Source organism: Piliocolobus tephrosceles, chromosome 4, assembly GCF_002776525.5.
Source record: "Piliocolobus tephrosceles isolate RC106 chromosome 4, ASM277652v3, whole genome shotgun sequence".
NCBI classification, from domain to species: domain Eukaryota; kingdom Metazoa; phylum Chordata; class Mammalia; order Primates; family Cercopithecidae; genus Piliocolobus; species Piliocolobus tephrosceles.
In genome coordinates, this window is record NC_045437.1 from 41,660,610 (window position 1) to 41,684,914 (window position 24,305).

A 24,305-nucleotide genomic window follows, 5' to 3' on the forward strand; every position below is an offset into this window, starting at 1 on the left:
TTGAGACGGAGTCTCGCTCTGCCGCCCAGGCTGGAGTGCAGTGGCCAGATCTCAGCTCACTGCAAGCTCCGCCTCCCGGGTTTACGCCATTCTCCTGCCTCAGCCTTCCGAGTAGCTGGGACCACAGGCGCCCGCCAAATCGCCCGGCTAGTTTTTTGTATTTTTTAGTAGAGACGGGGTTTCACCGTGTTAGCCAGGATGGTCTCGATCGCCTGACCTCGCGATCCGCCCGTCTCGGCCTCCCAAAGTGCTGGGATTACAGGCTTGAGCCACCGCGCCCGGCGAGACCAGGTTTTCATTTGATGTGATTTTTATGAGTTCTTTTTAGAGGTTAGGTAGGTTAGGCACAATTTTAATTTTTAAAAAGCAGGTTATTATGAGAGGAGAAATCATACTTTGTCATTTGAAAATGATGCCATAACAGGTGTTAGCAGAAAAATCAAACTAAAATATTTTAAAGAGATTTATTCTGACCCAATATAAGTGACTGTGGCCCCACTGAAATGAGTGAGTTCCCTGATCCCTCTCACAGAGCATGCGACAGGGGTCTGGCTCACCTGTTCAGTTGCCCCACTGCTCAAACCCCTAGGGGGAGAATACAGAGAGTCAGGTACAGAGGCTGGGGCAAGTGCTTTGGCCCCTTAGCCCTGCGGTAGTATCTAGGGGTGGGGTGCCCGCAACCCCAGTGTTACAAAGTTCTTTCAGCTTTGCAGTCCACAGACAGCTGGAGTGTTAATCAGCTCAATGGACCCTCTGCCTTATAGCAAGGGCAGAGGGCCAGAGTGACGGCTTTCTGTATTCCAAGCTCTTGCCCAGTGTCCTAGAAAAATAAGATCATACAGGGGCTCGAAGGACGACTGCAGGGTTTTACTGAGTAGTGGAGGTGGCTCTCAGCAAGATGGATGGGGAGTGGGAAATGGGGATGGATTGGGAAGGTGAACTTCCTCTGAAGTCCAGCCACCCAGTGGTCCCCTTGGCCAAGAAGGGGTCCATTCAGTTGGTTTGGGGAGCTGAGGATTTTATTTTTAGTTTATACAGGGTCATATCAGATTGTTATGACAGGAATGACTAATGGTTTTCTTCTCTTTCTGTTTCAGCCACAGCAGCTATCCTTAGCAGAGCATCCTGGAGTCTGCAAAGTGTTAATCCAGGCCTAAAGACAAGTAAGAATTTCAGTTCTTTTTCTTCCTTCAATGATATTTTCCATGTTTTAGTGTAATTAAGCTACTATCCTTCTCTGTTTTATCTGGGATGTTAGTAACTGGAATAGTGACTGAGATGAAATTTTATAGGCAAGCAAAACATTTTTTAAGGATTTGTTTCTTAACTTCTGATATAGTTTGGATGTCTGTCCCTTCCAAATCTCATGTAATCCCCAGTGTTGGAGGTGGAGCCTGGGAGGAGGTGTTTGGGTCATGTGGGCAGATTCCTCATGAATGGTTTAGCACCCTCTTCTTTGTGCTGTCCTCACCATAGTGAGTGAGTTCTCATGAGATCTGGTTGTTTAAAAGTGTGTGGCACCTCCCTCTTCAATCTCTTGCTCCCACTCTTGCCCTGTGAGAGACCTGCTCCACTTCACCATGATTGTAGGCTTCCTGAGGCTTTCACCAGAAGCAGATGCTAATACAGTCTGCAGAACTGTGAGCCATTTAAATCATTTTTCTTTATAAATGACCCAGCCTCAGGTACTTTTTTACAGCAATGAAAACAAACTAATACAACTTCTCTGCAAGGCTGCTTTTTTCTATTTTTGCTTATGCTTGGAGGTTAAGTAAGGCCAAATTAATGAAGGAGGAAAACAGAGGAAATGATACATCATGGATCAACAATTATTTATTGAATTTAGGAAACTGCCTCTTTTTACAAATTCTTTTTAAAATTATTATGATTATTATCTTGAAGTATTTATCTAAGGATTACATTGATAGAAAGTTAAACTTGTCTCTCCAACCAGATTGCCTTAAGCTTCAAAATTATGCCTTCTTGTAAGCTCTTTCTTACCCTTAAAATGACTTTACACATTACCCCCTGGTCCTTTGACAATCTCCTCTTCAGTCACAGGACAGAACCCCAACATCAACTTTGTGGGGAAGCTTCTCCAAAGTCTCTAGGCCTGAACAATTTTCTGCCTTCTCTGCTTCCGTGGAACTTTGTCCTTTACTACATGATAGCGTTTACCTCCTGACATTTTAGTGTGTTTGTTAGCCCTGCATATAGAACTCACCAGATTGTGTGGACTGCATGAATGAATTAATTCTATTGAACTTTAAGGCAAAGCCTAAATTTTATGCTTCTTCTAAATCCCTTACATCTCCTAAAAAAATTCTGATCCATAGTAGTAGGTACTTGTTTAATTAAATTTTAGGGATGGATATTTTTCATCAGTGGAAGTGTATGCTAGAGTCCATATTATGCAATAAGGGAAGGGAAGACAGAGTACCTAATTCAGTTAAGATATTGCTATTCTTGTTGGTAATTCTGGAGTGATGAAATCATAATTTGAATTTTATGACTAAATTGCAGAATAAATTTCCAATGTGAGATTTAAACATTATTTCCTTGGAGGTGACCAAAAAGGAGAGTTGGTACTGTTTTTAAGAACTGTCATTCAATTGTCAGTTGTGCCAGACCACAAATCCTGTATAGCCCTCCTGTTTAAGAAGCATCTGACGTGCTAAGCTGCTTCCTAATTAACACAAAGGTTGTAAAAGAAGTGGCTGTTTGGTTGTGTTTGGGTTATCCCAGCCAGTATATTCCAAAGCTTCCTTCATTCAACAGATGAGTGATCTCCTTTATATTCTGTAAGGAAATGAGAAGTAATCAGTTAAAAATGCGTTACTAATGCTACATGCTTCACATTGAAACCATCCTCCTGACACATAATACTTTACCCTCCGCTGTCCCCCAAAGTGGCAGTAGGATTTCTGTTAAGTCATTTTCTTTATTAGGTCACAGGGTCTAAGAAGCCTAAACACTGTGCCTTGTTGAAATATAACCTCTACGTATGGAGGATGTGTTGAACAACTTCCTACCAGTCATTTGGCATATGTTGATTTCCTGTCTTCATGATACGTAAGACAACTAGCTAATTATCATTCATATGTGGTAAATCACATAGATACTGACTTCCCCTGTCTTTCCAGCTTTTTCTTATCAAAAGTCACCTGCTCTCGGTCGCAGGAATGATTGGCTAAAGTAACCTATATCAGGGTCTGTAACAGTGGGCACCTATCAGAGTGCACATGCTTGAACATAGCATCGCCTCTATCATCATAAGCCTCACATCCAGATGTGATAGACCCAAGTGCTCACATCCCCTCACTCTGTCACTGTATACGTTGTTACCGTGTCACAAATATTAAACAGTCTGCTGTGTACTCAACCTTTAGCTGTATGCCCTGAGGGAGACAGAGTAAGATACTGCCCTGACATCAAGGAGCTCACATTCTCCCTAAAGAGATAATTTCACATGAAAAGTTAGTGTTTAACATGAAATGTCCTGAGAATATAGAATTGTAATTTGCATGTTTCCTATGTGTACTTTTCTAAGTTCTCAGATTCAAAACAAAACCCCATGGAAGAAAAATGAAATAAAAACCCTGTCAGGACAAATCCTAGCCAGAACTGACCAAACATAAAAAATAAATGCCACTGCCCTCTCCAAGCCACCTTTACTTTATACTTGGGTCTAAGAAGCCCAAACATTGTGCCTTGTTGAAATATAACCTCTAGGCATGGAGGATGTGTTGAACAATTTCCTACCAGTCAGTGAAGTGCAGTGACCATTTAGCAGTATCTCCCTTCTCTCTCTTTCCACCCGCTGCCCCATCTCTCCTTCCTTGCATCTATCTTCCCCTGCCAACAATAATTTTCTTATGTTCTAAGAAAATATCTTTAATGCTTTCCCTACTACCTAAATATTAAACTTCAAACCTTTCCCAAGACCCTGAACACCCACCCCAGCTTGTAAGTTCAGGCTACTTACCATTCCCCAGGCACACTGTATATTCCCTCCTCTGGTACACTGCTCATGTCGTCCAATCTATCTTCCTCCCACCCCGCCCTGGATTCTGTAAATATATATCAGTCCTACCCACCTTTAAGTTTCAGTCAAAACCTGATACCTACAGCCTGAAGCAATCCCTCTGTTCTCCATGCTAGTCTATGAGAGAGGTCATGATATTTCAGTAGCTCTGGAGAGACACATATGGTCAAAGCAGACCAGCTAAAATTAACCCATGCTATGCATAACCTTGCTGTAACCTCTTTGTTCACCAAAAATTATCTGTCCCATTTGCTAAGTAAGCCCTTAGGGCTTTGCTGTGCCTGCAACAGGTCTTAATCCATGTGAATATGCGTTTTTGTGTTGGTGAGCACATGCTCACATGCCTTCCACAGGTTAGTTTCTTTAGAAACATTTTCTGGGGGAAAAAAAAAGACCTATTTTTGGTTAGTAACCCCAAAAGGACCTTTCAGTTCACATACGTGGGTAGCAGCATACTCCACTTATGCAAAGGTCAGCCCAGGGTAAATATGAGCAAAAACACATACTTAGGATAAGAAGAATGTTGAGGGAGTTTACAGTTTAAAGAGATATCCAGACAACTTTTTTATATTTTAAAGAAGTAATGCTATAATTTTACTACAAAGAAAACTTCTTTTTGTTTCTGGGGAGAAGAATAAGAAGAGTTACAATCTCCTAGAGAAAAGCAAAACATTTTTAGTACTCCCAAATAAGACAGGCACCTCAGCTAGGGTGCTGTAGTTGCATGTTCTTTGTGTTTTTTCAAGAATTTTATTTCTCTGTCATGATTATTTATTGGCAGAGGATTTGATGAGCATTTGGGCCAAATTTATAAGACTTTCAACACATATAGAGAAAAAAAATTAGATGATTGCACATCTTTCTGAGGGAGATTTTTCCCCTGTTTTTAAAAGTCATTGCTTTTCCCTGAATTTATCATGTATTCCTATAAAAGTGTAAATTTTGTGATTGATAGCATTTTTACCTCAAAATAAAATGAATATCCAACTGGAGCAAGTTTTATTGACTGCCTGTTGGAGCATAAATTAGTCTAAGGTTTCATGAAAATAGGCATTTGAACATGAATATTAATGGCTGAGATCAGAGGCAACTTTTGAAAGGATTCCAAAATATTATCATATTAGATTGGCACAGCAAATGAATTGCTTGAATGCTAGAAGTTCACAAACATTCAAACAATTGTGAGTTACATTAACTTCAATAAAAACTTTTGCAGAACAAAAATTTAATATAGTAAACTCCATCTTGCTTGTCCAGGTCCATATACATTCTTAGCTGGACTCTTGTCCTAGCTTCCTAATTTTTCTTCCTACCTCCTATTTTTCCCTATTCGAAGCCACCATACTTGCTCTTGATTAATTCTTCCTGCCTATCTCTGATTTACTGATTCATCTGCCCAGTCATCTCTGGTAGCTCCAAACTGTTCTCTAAATTATGGACTTATCTCCCTGGCATTCAGAAAATTCTACAGCATTCATCTTACACACTTTTCTAGCCTTATCTCCCTTTTCTCCCATGTACTCCTATGTTTATATTGCCTGCATTCCTGCTTCATTATATCCATTTACATTGGCCCTTTTACCAGTAATTTCCTCTTCTTTCCCCTCAGTCTGAAACAGTCCTTCATAGATTTTGTCCTATAAGCCATATTTCAAATATAACTTTATCCACAAAGCTTTGCCCAGTTACCCCAAGAGAATGCATGCTTCTGCTTTAGAATTGTAGCCTTTTTTTCCTCTCTCGCAAGGAGAGAGTGTAGCACCGTGGTTTAAGTACTCAGCCTCTGGAGTAAGCTTTAGTTTAAGACCCAGTTCTACTGCTTACTTGCTATATGATCTTATCTAAATTTGATAACCTCTGTGTCTTGTTTTTTTTTCAATCTCTAAGATAAAGATGCTAATAGTACCTACCTCATAAGATTGTTGTGAGAATTATAAGTGTTGATACATTTAAAGTAGTTAGAATAGTATCTGGCCCTATAGTAAGCTTACGTGGTATTTATTGTATTCTCTCATGGCTCATATTTTATTCCAATGTGTATTAAATTGAACTGTATGAAATTGCCCATGTCAACTCTATATTGGACCCTAAAATCATTATGTCATTTGGTTCAACCAAATGTAGTGCTTTTTGTACCCCCTACCTTAATACACTGAACTATCTCAAAAGATAAGGACTATATCTTATACATCGTTGTATCCTATGGTATCTGCTGTGTACCTGACACATGCTAAGTATTTTATGGATGGTTATTGAATTTTGCACATACACACACACACACATACACACACACACAATGCAAAAAACAAATAGAAGCCAAGACCTTCCCAGTATCTTAAGTACTCTTTGGCTACCACAGAGTTTCCTCTATGTGGTACAGCAGTCATTTATGAAAGGAGAGTGGTAAAGATATACAAGAGGAGAATTTTATCTTGTCTATTGCTGAGTATAAATACTATGCCTTTCCCGAAAGCCTTCCACAGAACCTTTCCTTCAGGTCAGGGACCTAGTGTCATGGATCGGTCTTGGATAACATTGCAGGACATATCAGTTCAACTGCCAAGGGAATCATAAATAGTCCTGCTCCTGCCTGTGACCCACCACTGCCTCCATAGAAGGTACATGACCCTCTCTGCTTTCATTCTTTTTTATCAGATATTTTCAACATCAAGAACTTATTAGCTGATAATGCAACTAAATTAAGTATAACATAAGAGAAATGTGTCCTGGCAGGGATAGTATCTTAGAGTGAATGTACAGCCTTTATTTATTACAAAAAAAAAAAAAACTTGAGCTTTGGACAAGCAATAGGAAGCAGCATTGATATTGGGATCTGACATGGAAGCTGACATTAAATTCTTGACAGTCTGCTTGTTTATAAACTATTCAGTAAACAATTTAGTAAGTAAACATAGATTCTTCCTATCTCTTTTAAGGAAAGAGTGTTTATGTTGGCTCTCTCTTGTACCCAACCTAGTGCTCAGCCTTTCCTGACTCACATAAGCACTAATCTCCAGATAACACCAAATGTCCTAGGGTTATTATTTATCCCCCTTGCTTGTTCTCTGAAATAAGAGGAAGGCAGGTAAAATTATGCACTTTATGTAAGAAGAAATAGAGGTACAGAGAAAACAGCTTAAGTCTCTTAACAGCCCAAGAGAGTGAAGAAGATATTGCCAGTGCAGTGAGTTGTAACTGTCCGTAGGTAAGCAAAATATTAATAAAAGCATACAACTATGTTCATAATTCAAACAACAGTCTTTACTTATATGGACTTTGCAGTGACTTTTTTCCAGCCTGAAATACTCAGATTATGACTGTCATTAGTTTCACACATTAGTGCTTTATTATATACTGCTTTGCTTTCACACGAAATTGTTGGGAGATAAGAATTTTTTGTAACATAAATATTGGGTCTTAACTTTTTTATCCCCCTTCAACTTCAAACAATTTTCTGAGCAATGGTAAGTGGTAAGTAGATATTTACCACTTAAGTTTACAAGAGACCTGTTTCTTACTGTTCATTGGCATAGGCACTATTAATGAAACCTTTGGAATGCAGGTCCCTTCTGGTTGTAAACATATATCGAGGTCTTCTATTTCTTTTGGAACTCAAACAATAAGAAAATAATTAGAAATCTGTGGGCATAGATCTCTAGAAACCTTAATCTTAGAAGTGAGTAAAACAAATTTTTAGGTCAGGAGTGGTGGCTCATGCCTGTAATCCCAGCACTTTGGGAGACCGAGGCGGGCGGATCACGAGGTCAGGAGATCAAGACCATCCTGGCTAACACGGTGAAACCCCATCTCTACTAAAAATTTAAAAAATTAGCTGGGCGTGGTGGCAGGCGCCTGTAGTCCCAGCTACTGGGGAGACTAAGGCAGGAGAATGGCGTGCACCTGGGAGGCGGAGCTTGCAGTGAGCCGAGATTGTGCCACTGCACTCCAGCCTGGGTGACAGAGTGAGATTCCACCTCAAAAAAAAAAATTTTTTTTTGTAAAGCCTAGGAAGGATCATTAAGCATCTTCCTAAAATTTTCAGTATGCCTGTGTGCACTGTATATACTGACTTCTAGCATGGTTTCTTTGCCAAAGCATAACACACATTTTTTAAAGGGATAATTCAAGACAAACATTCTTTCACTCTGGGTGACCCCAATGAGTGGTGAACACTTTTTAGTAACTCTTGAAAGTTAAAGCATCCAGCAGTTGGTTATGACCTTTTTGGTTGTGACCTTTGAGTTATTCTAGCTTGTAGCCCACTGATTTGCTGCTTAGTTCCACAGCTTCAAAACCAGCTCTAATCACTGCTCCCGAGAGAGCCCTAGCTTCTGCACACAGGAGGCTCTCACCAGGAAAGGATACCTGAAGTCCAGAAAGGCACTCTGTTCACACTGGCTCCTCCTTGTAGGGAACAGTTTTTTCAAATAATGTACATTTATGCACTGGGAAAATATCTTGAATTTATTATTTAGGTGTAACCAGACTTTAATACAACTTAACCTACACACTGAGAAAGCAGACTGTACACCACATTTACAAAAAGATTTATGGCTTTAACAACGCATTCAAGTGTAGTTACCGCTAAATAGTAGTTCAAGTAATTGTGTGTCTCATGGCAAATACATGCAATATAAGGTAATATATATTTAAACCAAAAATAACAAGAGGTGATTATTTACTAAATAAAGAACTTATTACTTAGGAAAAAATGTTATACAACTTTCAAAGGACTTTTAAAAATACAATATGATTTATAGGAAATTTATTTGCATATAATTCACAATATCTGGTACAAAGTAAGCTACCTCTGTGTTTTTTTTTCTTTAGGTCAACAAATATTTAAACGAAGGGTTGGCAAACTGGCCCTCAGACCAGATGCTTATTTTTGTAAATAAAGTTTTGTTGGACAACAGCCATGCCTGTTTATTTCAAATTGTGGCTACTTTGAGGCTACAGTGGCAGAGTTGAGTAGCTAAGACAGATCATAGGTCCACAAACCTAAAATCTTTACTCTCTGGCCCTCTAAAATAAAAGTATGCCAAACCATTCTAAATAGAAAAACAATTAATTCTTTTTTTTCAACTTTTATTTTAGATTTAGGGAGTACACGTGCAGGTTTGTTACATGGGTCAATTGCATGTCTCTGAGGTTTGGTGTACAAATAATCCCCTTACCCAGCTATTGAGCATATTACTTGATGTTTTTCAACTGACACCCCCTCCCAATCTTCCCCACTCTAGTAGTCCTCTGTGTCTACTGTTGCCATCTTTATACCCATGTTTATCCAGTGTTTAGCTCCTGCTTATAAGAAAGAACATATAGTATTTGGTTTTCTGTTCCTGCGTTAATTCACCTACAATGATGACTTCCACATGCATCCATGTTGCTGCAAAGGACATAATTTTGTTCTTTTTTATGGCTGCATAGCTTTTCATGGCGTATATGTAATAAATTTTCTTTATCCAGTCCACCGACAATGTGCATCTACGTTGATTTTATGTTTTTACTGTTATGAATGGTGCTGTGATGAATATATGAGTCATGCGTCATTTTTGTAGAATGATTTATTTTTCTTTGGGTATATACCCAGTTATGGGATTGCTAGGTTGAATGGTAGTTCTGTTTTAATTTCTTTGCGAAATCTCCACACTGTTTTCCACAGTGGCTGAACGAATTTGCATTCTCACCAGCAGCTATAATATGGTTGTTTGTTTGTTTGTTTGTTTGTTTGAGATGGAGTCTCGCTTTCTAGTCTGGGCTGGAGTGCAGTGGTGCGATCTCGGCTCACTGCAACCTCCGCCTCCCGGGTTCAAGCAATTCTCCTGCCTCAGCCTTCTGAGTAGCTGGGATTACAGACATGCACCACCACGCCCGGCAAATTTTTTTGTATTTTTAGTAGAGATGGGGTTTCACCGTGTTGGTCAGGCTGATCTTGAACTCCTGACCTCATGATCTGCCCCCCTCAGGTTCCCAAATATAATATGGTATTTTAAGGAACTAATCATCAAGTTTGTATTGCTTACCATCTTTTAGTTTCCTGTTATCTTCAGTTTCATAATTGGCATTAATGACAATACAGTATTCACTTTATAAATTTGCTTCATAGTAAACTCTTCCGAAATAAATTACAGTCGTGCATCACTTAACAGTGGGGATGCATTCTAAGAAATGCATAATTAGGCAATTTCATCGTTGTGTAAACATGAGGTGTACTTACACAAACCTGGTTGGTACAGTCTGCTGCACACCTAGCCTGTATGATATAGTCTATTGTTCGTAGGCTACAAACCTATACAGCATGTTACTGTACTGAATATTCTCAGCAATTATAACACAATGGTAAGTATTTATGTATCTAAACATAGACAAGGTACAATAAAAATACGGTATTGTAATCTTATGGGACGACTATCATATATGCAGTCTGTCATTGACCAAAACATCATTATACAGCACAAGACTATAGTTGAAAATTTTAAATTATATATGTGGGTTGCACTGTATTTCTGTTTGTGCTTGCATTCATATACATTAAACTGTTACAGGGAGCATATTTGCTTGTGTTAAAAAATAAATAATGTTTATTTCTAATGACGTATAAAATTGTTATGGTTATGTTTAAAGAGGCTTGAAGAGGTATTATGGTTATGTTTGAAGAGGCGACAGAAACATCACCTTTGTTATTGACCAAAACATTATTGTGTGGCTCATGACTGTAATAGTGTAAAGTAAAGATTAACTATATTGGCGAATCAATGTGGACATATCATTCAGTATTACTAAAGATACTCCATCCAATGAAGCCTGAACACCTGTAAATGCTTGGTGATGGATGGAAAGGGCAATTATTTACAGCTGGACTGTCTGAGACATGTCATCATTATTGCATAATATTTATTTAATGAAAGATCAATGCACCGTACAGCTCCAGTTTGAGGGCACACTTGACATTGTAGTTTGTAGATCTTTTATAAACTGACTGCTATCACTGAAGTTTTGCTGAAGAATAAAGACAAAAGATTCTCTCTTTAGGAAATTGTGCACTTTAAAGACTCATAAACCTGAAACCTCACAGAATCATAATAGATGTATTTTTCAGAGACAATTTCTGAGTCCTTGGCGTATTCTCAAATGTCATTCATGTCTTCACTGCCGCAGGTTATCTTTTTATTTGTATGTGTCATGGAAAAGCAGCCTTTTTCTTTTTTTCTCTCTTACTATGCCTTAATAAATAGAATTTAGGCCGGGCGCGGTGGCTCAAGCCTGTAATCCCAGCACTTTGGGAGGCCGAGACGGGCGGATCACGAGGTCAGGAGATCGAGACCATCCTGGCTAACACGGTGAAACCCCGTCTCTACTAAAAATACAAAAAACTAGCCGGGCGAGGTGGCGGGCGCCTGTAGTCCCAGCTACTCGGGAAGCTGAGGCAGGAGAATGGCGGGAACCCGGGAGGCGGAGCTTGCAGTGAGCTGAGATCCGGCCACTGCACTCCAGCCCGGGCGACACAGCGAGACTCCGTCTCAAAATAAATAAATAAATAAAATAAAATAAAATAAAATAAAATAAAATAAAATAAAATAAAATAAATAGAATTGAAAACCCCAAATCTGAATTACTGTGAAAGCCAATATTTGTAGCAAATCCATCTATGCTCTGTGTTGTCAGCACATATGGTTTTGTGCATCTGCTACCACAAAATTCTGCCAGAGTTATCCTCAGAGAAATGGAGAGACACCTGATGCCATCCTTACTGTGACAGAAGTTTTCCTTTCTGTGAATTCCAAAAATTTTTGAAGTTATGCATCTCTTGCATTGAACTTCAGTGGCTTGTGTACACATGGTATCTTCCTTTCTAGATTGTAAGTTCTTTGAGGGCAGGGACTGAGTCTTTCTCATCTTTATATGCTCTGCTCCTCCACCCTTGGTTTAGCCAGAGCCTTACACAAAGTAGAAGCTTAAATAATGTTTATTAGATGAATATCATACTGAGTTCCAGAAATTACCTGAGAGCAATTGAAGAAGGGAAGTGTGGAGGGAGAGGTGTTAGCATAGAGTTCATAGTGTCTGAATTTGGCGTCCTTTTCCTCAACACTAATACTAACACAGATAAGTAACCTAACTGTCTTCTCAAATCTGAGAGGAGTAGATGCATTTTCTCTTTTGGGACTTTTCTATCTCATGTGGGAAAAGCAAACAAGAAGGTCCTACAAAAGTCTTGTAGGTATTTATTCTTATCCGACAGTGGTGGATGTGACAAACTCTCTTACTGGTTTCAGTTGGTCCCACAGGCTATGTGATGAGGACTTTGGGGTTTGGGGAGCTGGGAACCATGAGTTGTGTCTTATGGATGACCTAACATACTGCTAATACCCGACAAGCTTCAATTTATCCATCTCGAAATGGAGATACTAACATCTGTCTCAAAGGGTCATTGTGAGGAGCAAGTAGGAACATAGAAAATTTCCTAGCACAAAGTAGATATGGAAGATATGGAGTAAGATGTTAGGTATTTTATTGCTTCTACTGCGTCTGCTGCTATTACTACTGCTGCTATTATTATGACTACTCCTGGAAGAGTAGGACTTGCCTGGGACACTGACTGACCCTACTTACCCCTTCACCTTATTCACCAAAACTTATCTCCTATATAAATTCATTTATATTTTTCTGGAATGATAAGAAAAATCCTTCATCTAGGTAGCATATTTTATATTTGAATAGTTTATGTTTCAAATAAATAAAGTTTTTACAAACCCCAGAGAAGGCCTATACAGCCAAATTTGAAAAAAAATTAAAAATAAATATTCAGTGTTTCAGATATGTGTGTGTGTGTGTGTGTGTATCTTTTAATTGCCATGTATTTCTACCAAAAAATACAAAACTTAATTTTGTATCCTGAAAGACCCTCGTTTGAGAATCCCTGCTTTTATGTTCTGCTATGAACACTTTAGTCCAGGCAACAGATAGCTTAGGTTGTCGCTTTACAAGTGGAGAAACAGGGCTGAGAGGCTCGCCATCCTCCAAATTACCAGTGCCAGTCCCATGGCACCAAGACAGAAAGGTAGTGCAATTAATTGCTTCAAAGTCTTCACTCAGGGCTGTCCTTAGGCATGATCAGATAAAAATGTACACATTGCTTGGCACCTGGTAAAATGTTGTTTCCTTTCCTTCCTCCTTCCCCTGATAGACTCTCCTTAGGTACAAAAAAGATGAGGCTATACACATAGCTAAAAGCTATGCCATTAAAACAAACTTCTTTTTCAAAGAGCACCTTCACCCCCTACTGGACTAAACTCAATCTGAAGCTGTTTTCTCTAAGCTTTATAAGACTTACTGCCTGGATGAGTCATTTGTCAATAAATACCGACTATTTGTATTGGTGGGGTTCTTGTATATATGTACGAGCCCCTAGAGTCTCTAACTTAAAATTTATTTTTGCTTTAGAAGTTCAGGATTAAGGAGGCTTTGATGATCAATTTTAACAACCTCAATAAATAATACAGTAACTAATGGTTAGGTGTCCAGGCTAGCCCAGGGCAGCCTGTGTGATTCATGCTGTTGGTGAACTATGGCTGGCTGGGTGAACTAGATCTGAAAATCTGTGGTGCCTAAGGGAGGGAAGGGAATATTTCCCACACTATCTCATCCTGCCCTCACTATCCCTACCCGCAATCTCTCTCTACACTCTACCCCGCCTACCCTGCTTTTTCTGTGAAAGACCAGCTGGGGCAAATATTTTGGATTAAGTAAAATTTGTCTTGGGTAACTTCCCAAAAATTTAGTTTTTAACCGAATAATCTTGGTTAATCCATGAGTAAATAACCTTGTAGACTATAGTCAGCCTCACTGTGAGAAGCTGACAAATCAGAAAACCAGAGGAATATACGCCAATTCCTTCCTGCCCTGCAAACCTCTGCTTCTTGAGGTTTGTTAAGAGTGGGTGCCTAACTGATTAGTCATTAGTTATTGACAGAACCAGAGAGATATGCCTGGCTCCTCTTGGAAAAACCAAAAGACTGAGAGGGAAAAGTACATCAGAAAGATACCCAAGGAGGCAGACTGCTATAAGGAAAATAATTAGGAGAAGAAATCATATGTTTTCAGATGAATAGAATCTGGGGATGAAAAAAGCAGGCTTTTCAGGCAGATGATGGAAAGATAGAAACTAAATTCAGAAGGATTAGAAGATGATTAGAAGGACAAGAAGTCACAGAAGACCAAGATTTCCCAAATTACCAAAAGAAAGCAAGCCTAGCCTTGTTCAGTCTGCAGAATGAGAACTCCCTTCTGGTAAGATCCGTACAATGAATTTCACAAATGTTGATTTCTCTCTCTCCTCTTTGAGCCCATAATCACCTCCTTCTACTTGCACAACCTTGACCATCACCACTACCTATAACAAATAACCAGTTCTTATGATCCCCTCAAGGCATAACATAAAAATATTTTCTTTGTGATTACTTTCTCTACACAAAAGAAGGAGAGAGAGAGAGAGACAGAGACACAAGTCAGGGGACTTCGCTGGTGAGTTTAGACCACAGCAAGAACCTAAAATCCTAGTGGGTTGTCAATAGAGACAGGCTGAAACCACTAAGATCCTGAGTGGTGGTTCTAGGTAGGTATGCCCATCAGAACCATCTGTGGATAAGTATTTTCAATAAATACACATGCAGGACCTCTACCTCAGATGTACTGAATTGAACTTCACTGCTGGAGCTCAGGCATTTCATATTTGTTTCCTAAACTGCTATAACAAACTACCACAAACTTGATGGCTTAACAAGAGAAATGTATTCTGTCACAGTTCTGGAGGCCAGAAGTCCAAAGTCAAGGTATGACCAGGACTGGTTCCTTCTGGAGGCCCTGAGGAAAATCTGTTCCACACCTCTCTCCTAGATTTTGGTGACTGCCAGCAATCTTTGGTGTTCTTTGATTTGCAGAAACATCACTCCAATCTCTGGTTCTGTCTTCATTTGACCTTCCCTATGTCTGCGATTGATCTCCTTTCTGTCTCTTATAAGAACACCTGTCACTGAATGTAGAGCCTATCCTAATGCACGAGGAGCTCAATTATACCTTAACTATATCTGTAAAGACCCTTTTTCCAACTGAAGCCATATTCACAGGTATCAAGGTTTAGGACTTGGACATATCTTTGGAGGATACAGTTCAACCCATCATACATATGTATTGAAGGGAAAAACTCACACCACAACTGATTCTCCTGTAAAGAATGTTGGCCTTAATGCATTTAACACACCATTTCTCTAGCACTTAGGAAATGCTAGTACATGCAAAGCTAAAGCTAAATAGGCTTCTTTATTGCAGAACCTCTCGGAGGCTCTCATCTATTTGTGTGCATTATAAATGTCCAAGAGAAAGAAAAGAACCATAACATTTCCTGGAAATACTCGACCAGGGAACTTCTTTTCAAGGGATTACCTATTAACTACCTCAATGGACACTAACGACCAAAGGAATACAGGCTGCTGGTGATCATGGCACTTCCAAACTATGCTCAATGGTGTGGGCATGAGTCTACCACAGTGTCTAAACACTTAGAGTGTTAATGTCTACACTGACCTCTCCCTGGATATGAGCACACATCCTTCATCAAATATCCACAGTGGTTTCCCTAGAGGATTTGCATATGCACATGGAATTTTAGATGTCTAGTCTCTACTCTTGCCTTCAGCCATTTTTGTAGAGAGAAATTGGCAAAATATTAGCATGCATGGAAGGGAAAGGTGGCCAAGATAATACATTATGCCTTTTTTTCCCCCTGAAAATGACCCAGAATATCTGAAAAGGGAGAAGTGGCTTAATCATTTCTATTCCCACAATTCTGGTCCTACAAAATTGATATCAGTATATGATTCATCCAGAAGTTCACAGTGGTATTTTTTTAAAAAACACTTTTAGAGGTTACCAGGGCATCTCACTGTTTTAAAATTTAATACCTCAAGGGAAATAAGCAACTACCTTGAATTTTTGCGTGAATTGCATTCAAGAATAACTGAATAGTTCATGGAATAAAGTTGGTTTTTCAAAAGTAGGCATATTCTAGTTAATAAATGTAAAACAAATGGTAGGATTAGAAAAATCACTACATTACAAACTCTAATGACATAATAGATTTAAGCAAGATGATCAGTGAATGATAAAATATTTAGGTATGCTCTCTTCTAGGTGAATCAAGCTGATAATACCTTGGACCCACATTAGTCTTACCACATGATATTATATGTCTCCTGATACTTAAAATAAATATCAAATAAATGTTGATAATTGTTGAAACTTGGTGATGAACATATAGTTCACAGCACCACCAGTGATGGATTCTTTCCATGAGAATTGATCTGAATCAAAGCAAGCCTCTAGGTCTAACTGCCAGTGTATAGGAAATAACAAGGATAGAGTAACATTTTTAAAGTCTTTAAGAATGCAGTGGGGGCGGAGCAAGATGGCCAAATAGGAACAGCTCCAGTCTCCAACTCCCAACGTGAGCGACACAGAAGACCGGTGATTTCTGCATTTTCAACTGAGGTACTGGGGTCATCTCACTAGGGAGTGCCGGACAATCGGTGCTGGTCAGCTGCTGCAGCCCGACCAGCGAGAGCTGAAGCAGGGCAAGGCATCACCTCACCTGGGAAGTGCAAGGGGGAAGAGAATCCCTTTTCCTAGCCAGGGGAACTGAGACACACAACACCTGGAAAATCAGGTAACTCCCACCCCAATGCTGCGCTTTAAGCAAATGGGCACACCAGGAGAATATATCCCACACCTGGCCGGGAGGGCCCCATGCCCACGGAGCCTCCCTCATTGCTAGCACAGCAGTCTGCGATCTAAACGCAAGGCAGCAGGGAGGCTGGGAGAGGGGCGCCCGCCATTGCTGAGGCTTAAGTAGGTAAACAAAGCCGCTGGGAAGCTTGAACTGGGTGGAGCTCACAGCAGCTCAAGGAAACCTGCCTGTCTCTGTAGACTCCACCTCTGGGGACAGGGCACAGCTAAACAACAACAACAAAAAAAGCAGCAGAAACATTTGCAGACGCAAACGACTCTGTCTGACAGCTTTGAAGAGAGCAGTGGAGGTTGAGATTTGAGAAGGGACAGACTGCCTACTCAAGTGGGTCCCTGACCCCTGAGTAGCCTAACTGGGAGACATCCCCCACTAGGGGCAGTCTGACACCCCACACCTCACAGGGTGGAGTGCACCCCGAGGGGAAGCTTCCAAAGTAAGAATCAGACAGGTACACTCACTGTTCAGCAATATTCTAACTTCTGCAACCTCTGCTGCTGATACCCAGGCAAACAGGGTCTGGAGTGGACCTCAAGCAATCCCCAACAGACCTACAGCTGAGGGTCCTGACTGTTAGAAGGAACAGGAAGGACACGTATACCAAAACCCCATCAGTACGCCACCATCATCAAAGACCAGAGGCAGATAAAACCACAAAGCTGGAAATTCAAAAAATAAGAGCTCATCTCCCCCTGCAAAGGGGTGCAGCCCATCGCCAGCAATGGATCAAAGCTGGTCAGAGAATGACTTTGACGAGATGAGAGAAGAAGGCTTCAGTCCATCAAACTTCTCAGAGCTAAAGGAAGAATTACGTACCTAGCGCAAAGAAACTAAAAATCTTGAAAAAAGAGTGGAAGAATTGATGGCTAGACTAATTACTGCAGAGAAGGTCATAAACGAAATGACAGAGATGAAAACCATGACATGAGAAATACGTGACAAATGCACAAGCTTCAGTAACCGACTCAATCAACTGGAAGAAAGAGTATCAGCGATTGAGGATCAAATGAATGAAATGAAGCAAGAAGAGAAACCTAAAGAAAAAAGAAGAAAAAGAAATGAACAAAGCCTGCAAGAAGTATGGGATTATGTAAAAAGACCAAATCTACGTCTGATTGGGGTGCCTGAAAGTGAGGGGGAAAATGGAACCAAGTTGGAAAACATCCTTCAGGATATCATCCAGGAGAACTTCCCCAACCTAGTAGGGCAGGCCAACATTCAAATTCAGGAAATGCAGAGAATGCCACAAAGATACTCCTCCAGAAGAGCTACTCCAAGACACATAATTGCCAGATTCACCAAAGTTGAAATGAAGGAAAAAATCTTAAGGGCAGCCAGAGAGAAAGGTTGGGTTACCCACAAAGGGAAGCCCATCAGACTGACAGCAGATCTCTCGGCAGAAACTCTACAAGCCAGAAGAGAGTGGGGGCCGATATTCAACTTTCTTAAAGAAAAGAATTTTCAACCCAGAATTTCATATCCAGCCAAACTAAGTTTCATAAGTGAAGGAGAAATAAAATCCTTTACAGATAAGCCAATGCTTAGAGATTTTGTCACCACCAGGCTTGCCTTACAAGAGACCGTGAAGGAAGCCCTAAACATGGAAAGGAACAACCAGTACCATCCATTGCAAAAACATGCCAAATTGTAAAGACCATCGAGGCGAGGAAGAAACTGCATCAACTAACGAGGAAAATAACCAGTTAATATCATAATGGCAGGATCAAGTTCACACATAACAATATTCACCTTAAATGTAAATGGACTAAATGCTCCAATTAAAAGACACTGACAAACTGGATAAAGAGTCAAGACCCATCAGTCTGCTGTATTCAGGCGACCCATCTCACATGCAGTGACATACATAGTCTCAAAATAAAGGGATGGAGGAAGATCTACCAAGCAAATAGAGAACAAAAAAAAGCAGGGGTTGCAATCCTAGTCTCTGATAAAACAGACTTTAAACCATCAAAGATCAAAAGACAAAGAAGGCCATTACATAATGGTAAAGGGATCAATTCAACAGGAAGAGCTAACTATCCTAAATATATATGCACCCAATACAGGAGCACCCAGATTCATAAAGCAAGTCCTTAGAGACTTACAAAGAGACTTAGACTCCCATACAATAATAATGGGAGACTTCAACACTCCACTGTCAACATTAGACAGATCAACGAGACAGAAAGTTAACAAGGATATCCAGGAATTGAACTCATCTCTGCACCAAGCGAACCTAATAGACATCTATAGAACTCTCCACCCCAAGTCAACAGAATATACATTCTTCTCTGCACCACATCGCACTTATTCCAAAATTGACCACATAATTGGAAGTAAAGCACTCCTCAGCAAATGGAAAAGAACAGAAATTATAACAAACTGTCTGTCTGACCACAGTGCAATCAAACTAGAACTCAGGACTAAGAAACTCAATCAAAACCGCTCAACTACATGGAAACTGAACAACCTGCTCCTGAATGACTACTGGGTACATAACGAAATGGAGGCAGAAATAAAGATGTTCTTTGAAACCAATGAGAACAAAGATACAACATACCAGAATCTCTGGGACACATTTAAAGCAGTGTGTACAGGGAAATTTATAGCACTAAATGCCCACAAGAGAAAGCAGGAAAGATCTAAAATGGACACTCTAACATCACAATTAAAAGAACTAGAGAGGCAAGAGCAAACACATTCAAAAGCTAGCAGAAGGCAAGAAATAACTAAGATCAGAGCAGAACTGAAGGAGATAGAGACACAAAAAACCCTCCAAAAAATCAATGAATCCAGGAGTTGGTTTTTTGAAAAGATCAACAAAATTGACAGACCGCTAGCAAGACTAATAAGGAAGTAAAGAGAGAGGAATCAAATAGACGCAATAAAAAATGATAAAGGGGATATCACCACCGACCCCACAGAAATACAAACTACCATCAGAGAATAGTATACATCCCTCTACGCAAATAAACTAGAAAATCTAGAAGAAATGGATAATTTCCTGGACACTTACACTCTTCCAAAACTAAACCAGGAAGAAGTTGAATCCCTGAACAGACCAATAGCAGGCTCCGAAATTGAGGCAATAATTAATAGTCTACCAACCAAAAAAAGCCCAGGACCAGATGGATTCACAGCTGAATTCTACCAGAGGTACAAGGAGGAGCTGGTACCATTCCTTCTGAAACTATTCCAATCAATAGAAAAAGAGGCAATCCTCCCTAACTCATTTTATGAGGCCAACATCATCCTGATACCAAAGCCTGGCAGAGACACAACAAAAAAAGAGAATTTTAGACCGATATCCCTGATGAACATCGATGCAAAAATCCTCAATAAAATACTGGCAAACTGGATCCGGCAGCACATCAAAAAGCTTATCCACCATGATCAAGTGGGCTTCATCCCTGGGATGCAAGGCTGGTTCAACATTCGCAAATCAATCAACGTAATCCAGCATATAAACAGAACCAAAGACAAGAACCACATGATGATCTCAATAGATGCAGAAAAGGCTTTTGACAAAATTCAATAGCCCTTCATGCTAAAAACACTCAATAAATTCAGTATTGATGGAACGTACCTCAAAATAATAAGAGCTATTTATGACAAACCCACAGCTAATATCATACTGAATGGGCAAAAACTGGAAACATTCCCTTTGAAAACTGGCACAAGACAGGGATGCCCTCTCTCACCACTCCTATTCAACATAGTGTTGGAAGTTCTGGCTAGGGCAATCAGGCAAGAGAAAGAAATCAAGGGTATTCAGTTAGGAAAAGAAGAAGTCAAATTGTCCCTCTTTGCAGATGACATGATTGTATATTTAGAAAACCCCATCGTCTCAGCCCAAAATCTCCTTAAGCTCATAAGAAACTTCAGCAAAGTCTCAGGATACAAAATTAATGTGCAAAAATCACAAGCATTCTTATACACCAGTAACAGACACACGGAGAGCCAAATCAGGAATGAACTTCCATTCACAATTGCTTCAAAGAGAATAAAATACCTAGGAATCCAACCTACAAGGGATGTAAAGGATCTCTTCAAGGAGAACTACAATCCACTGCTCAGTGTAATCAAAGAGGACACAAACAAATGGAAGAACATACCATGCTCATGGATAGGAAGAATCAATATCGTGAAAATGGCCATACTGCCCAAGCTTATTTATACATTCAATGCCATCCCCATCAAGCTACCAATGAGTTTCTTCACAGAACTGGAAAAAACTGCTTTAAAGTTCATATGGAACCAAAAAAGAGCCCGCATTGCCAAGACAAACCTAAGTCAAAAGGACAAAGCCGGAGGCGTCACGCTGCCTGACTTCAAACTATGCTACAAGGCTACAGTAACCCAAACAGCATGGTACTGGTACCAAAACAGAGATATAGACCAATGGAACAGAACAGTGTCCTCAGAAATAATACCACACATCTACAGCCATCGGATCTTTGACAAACCTGAGAGAAACAAGAAATGGGGAAAGGATTCCCTATTTAATAAATGGTGCTGGGAAAATTGGCTAGCCATAAGTAGAAAGCTGAAACTGGATCCTTTCCTTACTCCTTCTACGAAGATTAATTCCAGATGGATTAGAGACTTAAATGTTAGACCTAATATCATAAAAACCCTAGAAGAAAACCTAGGTACTACCATTCAGGTCATAGGCATGGGCAAGGACTTCATATCTAAAACACCAAAAGCAACGGCAGCAAAAGCCAAAATTGACAAATGGGATCTAATTAAACCAAAGAGCTTCTGCACAGCAAAAGAAACTACCATCAGAGTGAACAGGCAACCTACAGAATGGGAGAAAATTTTTGCAATCTACTCATCTGACAAAGGGCTAATATCCAGAATCTACAAAGAACTCAAACAAATATACAAGAAAAAAACAACAACCCCATCAAAAAGTGGGCAAAGGATCTGAACAGATATTTCTCAAAAGAAGACATTCATACAGCCAACAGACACATGAAAAAATGCTCATCATCACTGGCCATCAGAGAAATGCAAATCAAAACCACAATGCGATACCATCTCACACCAGTTAGAATGGCAATCATTAAAAAGTCAGGAAACAACAGGTATTGGAGAGCATGTGGAGAAATAGGAACACTTTTACACTGTTGGTGGGATTGTAAACTAGTTCAACCATTATGGAAAACAGTATGGCAATTCCTCAAGGATCTAGAACTAGATGTACCATATGACCCAGCCATCCCACTAATGGGTATATACCCAAAGGATTATAAATCATGTTGCTATAAAGACACATACACACGTATGTTTATTGCGGCACTATTCACAATAGCAAAGACTTGGAATCAACCCAAATGTCCATCTGTGACAGACTGGATTAAGAAAATGTGGCACATAAACACCATGGATTACTATGCAGCCATAAAAAAGGATGAGTTTGCAACCTTTGTAGGGACATGGATGTAGCTGGAAACCATCATTCTTAGCAAACTATCACAATAACAGAAAACCAAACACCGCATGTTCTCACTCATAGGTGGGAACTGAACAATGAGATCACTTGGACTCGGGAAGGGGAACATCACACACCGGGGCCTATCATGGGGAGCGGGGTGTGGGGAGGGATTGCATTGGGAGTTATACCTGATATAAATGATGAATTGATGGGTGCTGACGAGTTGATGGGTGCAGCACACCAACATGGCACAAGTATACATATGTAACAAACGTGCACGTTATGCACATGTACCCTAGAACTTAAAGTATAATAAAAAAAAAAAAAGAATTCTGTAAGCTGAAAGAAATTGGTTTCTGCAATAACAGCAACAAAATTATGTAATAAGAAGAGAGAGGGAGAATCATGGATTTATACAATCTTAAGAGACGCTATGTGAATCTAGTGTGTATCCTGATCAAACAAATTAACTATCAAAAGATGTCTTTTGAAATATGTTAGGAAATTTGAACATAAACTAGGTATTCTATGATGTTCAAGAATCATCACTAATTTGTTAGATACGATGTTGGTATGATTTTTTTAAATGAGAAAGTTTTTAGCATCACTAATTTGTTAGATACAATGTTGGTATGATTTTTTTAAATGAGAAATTTTTAGCTTTTAGAGACACATACCTAGATAGTTATGGATGAAAGCATATGATTTAAAAAAAAAAATAGTGGAAGTACACAAAACAGGATTGCTAAATGTTGATAATTGTTGAACCTTGATGATGAACATATAGGAAATAATTAAACCATATTTTCTATTTTTATGTTTATTTTGCAAATTCAAAAATAAAAATAGAATAATCCCTCATGAACAGATGGCCTCAACTTTCATCCCCAAGTAAACACAATTCACACTCTCAGTGGAACCCATGAGAATATTATGAAGTATATGTCTATCTCATTTCATTATATATGGAATCTTACCATTCCTTTTGTCTTTATTACTAGTGGCCAGAGTTCTATCTTGAAATGTGGAAAATGTCCTTATATGAATAAATTAGTTTAATTACTGTGAGAAAACCAGAAAATATTTGAGTTCTAGCTAACTGGATATTGAATGAGTTGTGCTGAAGTGGTCCTGAAGGGTTGATAATGAAATACTTGCTTTCCAGTAGCAAGGAAAACTGAATGTCTTAGCTAGAATTTACAACGTCATTCTTGAAATCAATCAACCTGGGCTGAAGATTTCATTGCTGCTGTTATCTGGCATGATGGTATTTGTTTGTGCACAGTTCTGTTGATGTGAGCTATCAAATATTTCTTAGAACTGAAATCATATAATAGCAAACACTGCTATGTCCCAATGGAGATTCCAAGACTCTTTTGCCATGGCACATTTACATTCTATCCCCTTTCATCACTCCTGAACAAACAAAAACAAAAAAAGGAAAGATAACCAGTAGGCTTTTTATTTAATTGAAAACCAAAGAGAGAGAGAGGAAAGAACCAGTTAGTTGCCATTTTCTAAATGCAGGCTTTTGTTTCTTTCTGCCTTCTAATTCTTTGCTCTTGAAGCTATAGCTTTCAAGCTTGTGTATAAAGGCCCAGCGAGAACATTTGAAATGTGGCCACCCTACCCATGTCCATGCCATTCTTCCTGCCTTTCTCTCTGCCTACTTCTGCTCCACCATCCCAGGTCAGGGGCTTGGAGGCTGACAGCATTGCAAGTAGTATAGTCATTCAAGCTCATATAAACAAGATCAAATCCAAATAATAACAAAAAGTATTTTATTTCAAGGACTACTCAGTTCCCTTAGTTTTGCTGACCGATTTCTTGGTTGTCTCAGAACTGAGGACAGTACTCATTTGCACCATATGCATCTGCTTGTTAGCCTGTGCAACCAAAATTGATTCATTACTTGGCCTTCTCTGAATAGAAAAATGAAAAAAAAAATGCACTCTTAAAAATAATTCTTAAAATACAACCAGGAGGCATGTGCCTAGACATGGCTCACCTTCCAC

General features: G+C 39.5%; 1 protein-coding gene across 9 annotated transcripts in view; it reads left to right on the forward strand.

The window, feature by feature from the left end:
- The window catches only part of GHR (growth hormone receptor), a 345,092-nt gene that overhangs the window by 229,652 nt on the left and 91,135 nt on the right, over positions 1-24,305 (forward strand). For 8 of the 9 annotated variants that reach the window (XM_023216564.2, XM_023216560.1, XM_031935400.1 and 5 more), the window contains one exon: positions 1,098-1,163. The exons of the other annotated variant lie outside the window; for it this stretch is intronic. In XM_023216564.2, the coding sequence (XP_023072332.1) occupies positions 1,098-1,163 (66 nt within the window). The remainder of the gene's footprint in view (positions 1-1,097; positions 1,164-24,305) is intronic. 9 annotated transcript variants of the gene reach the window in all.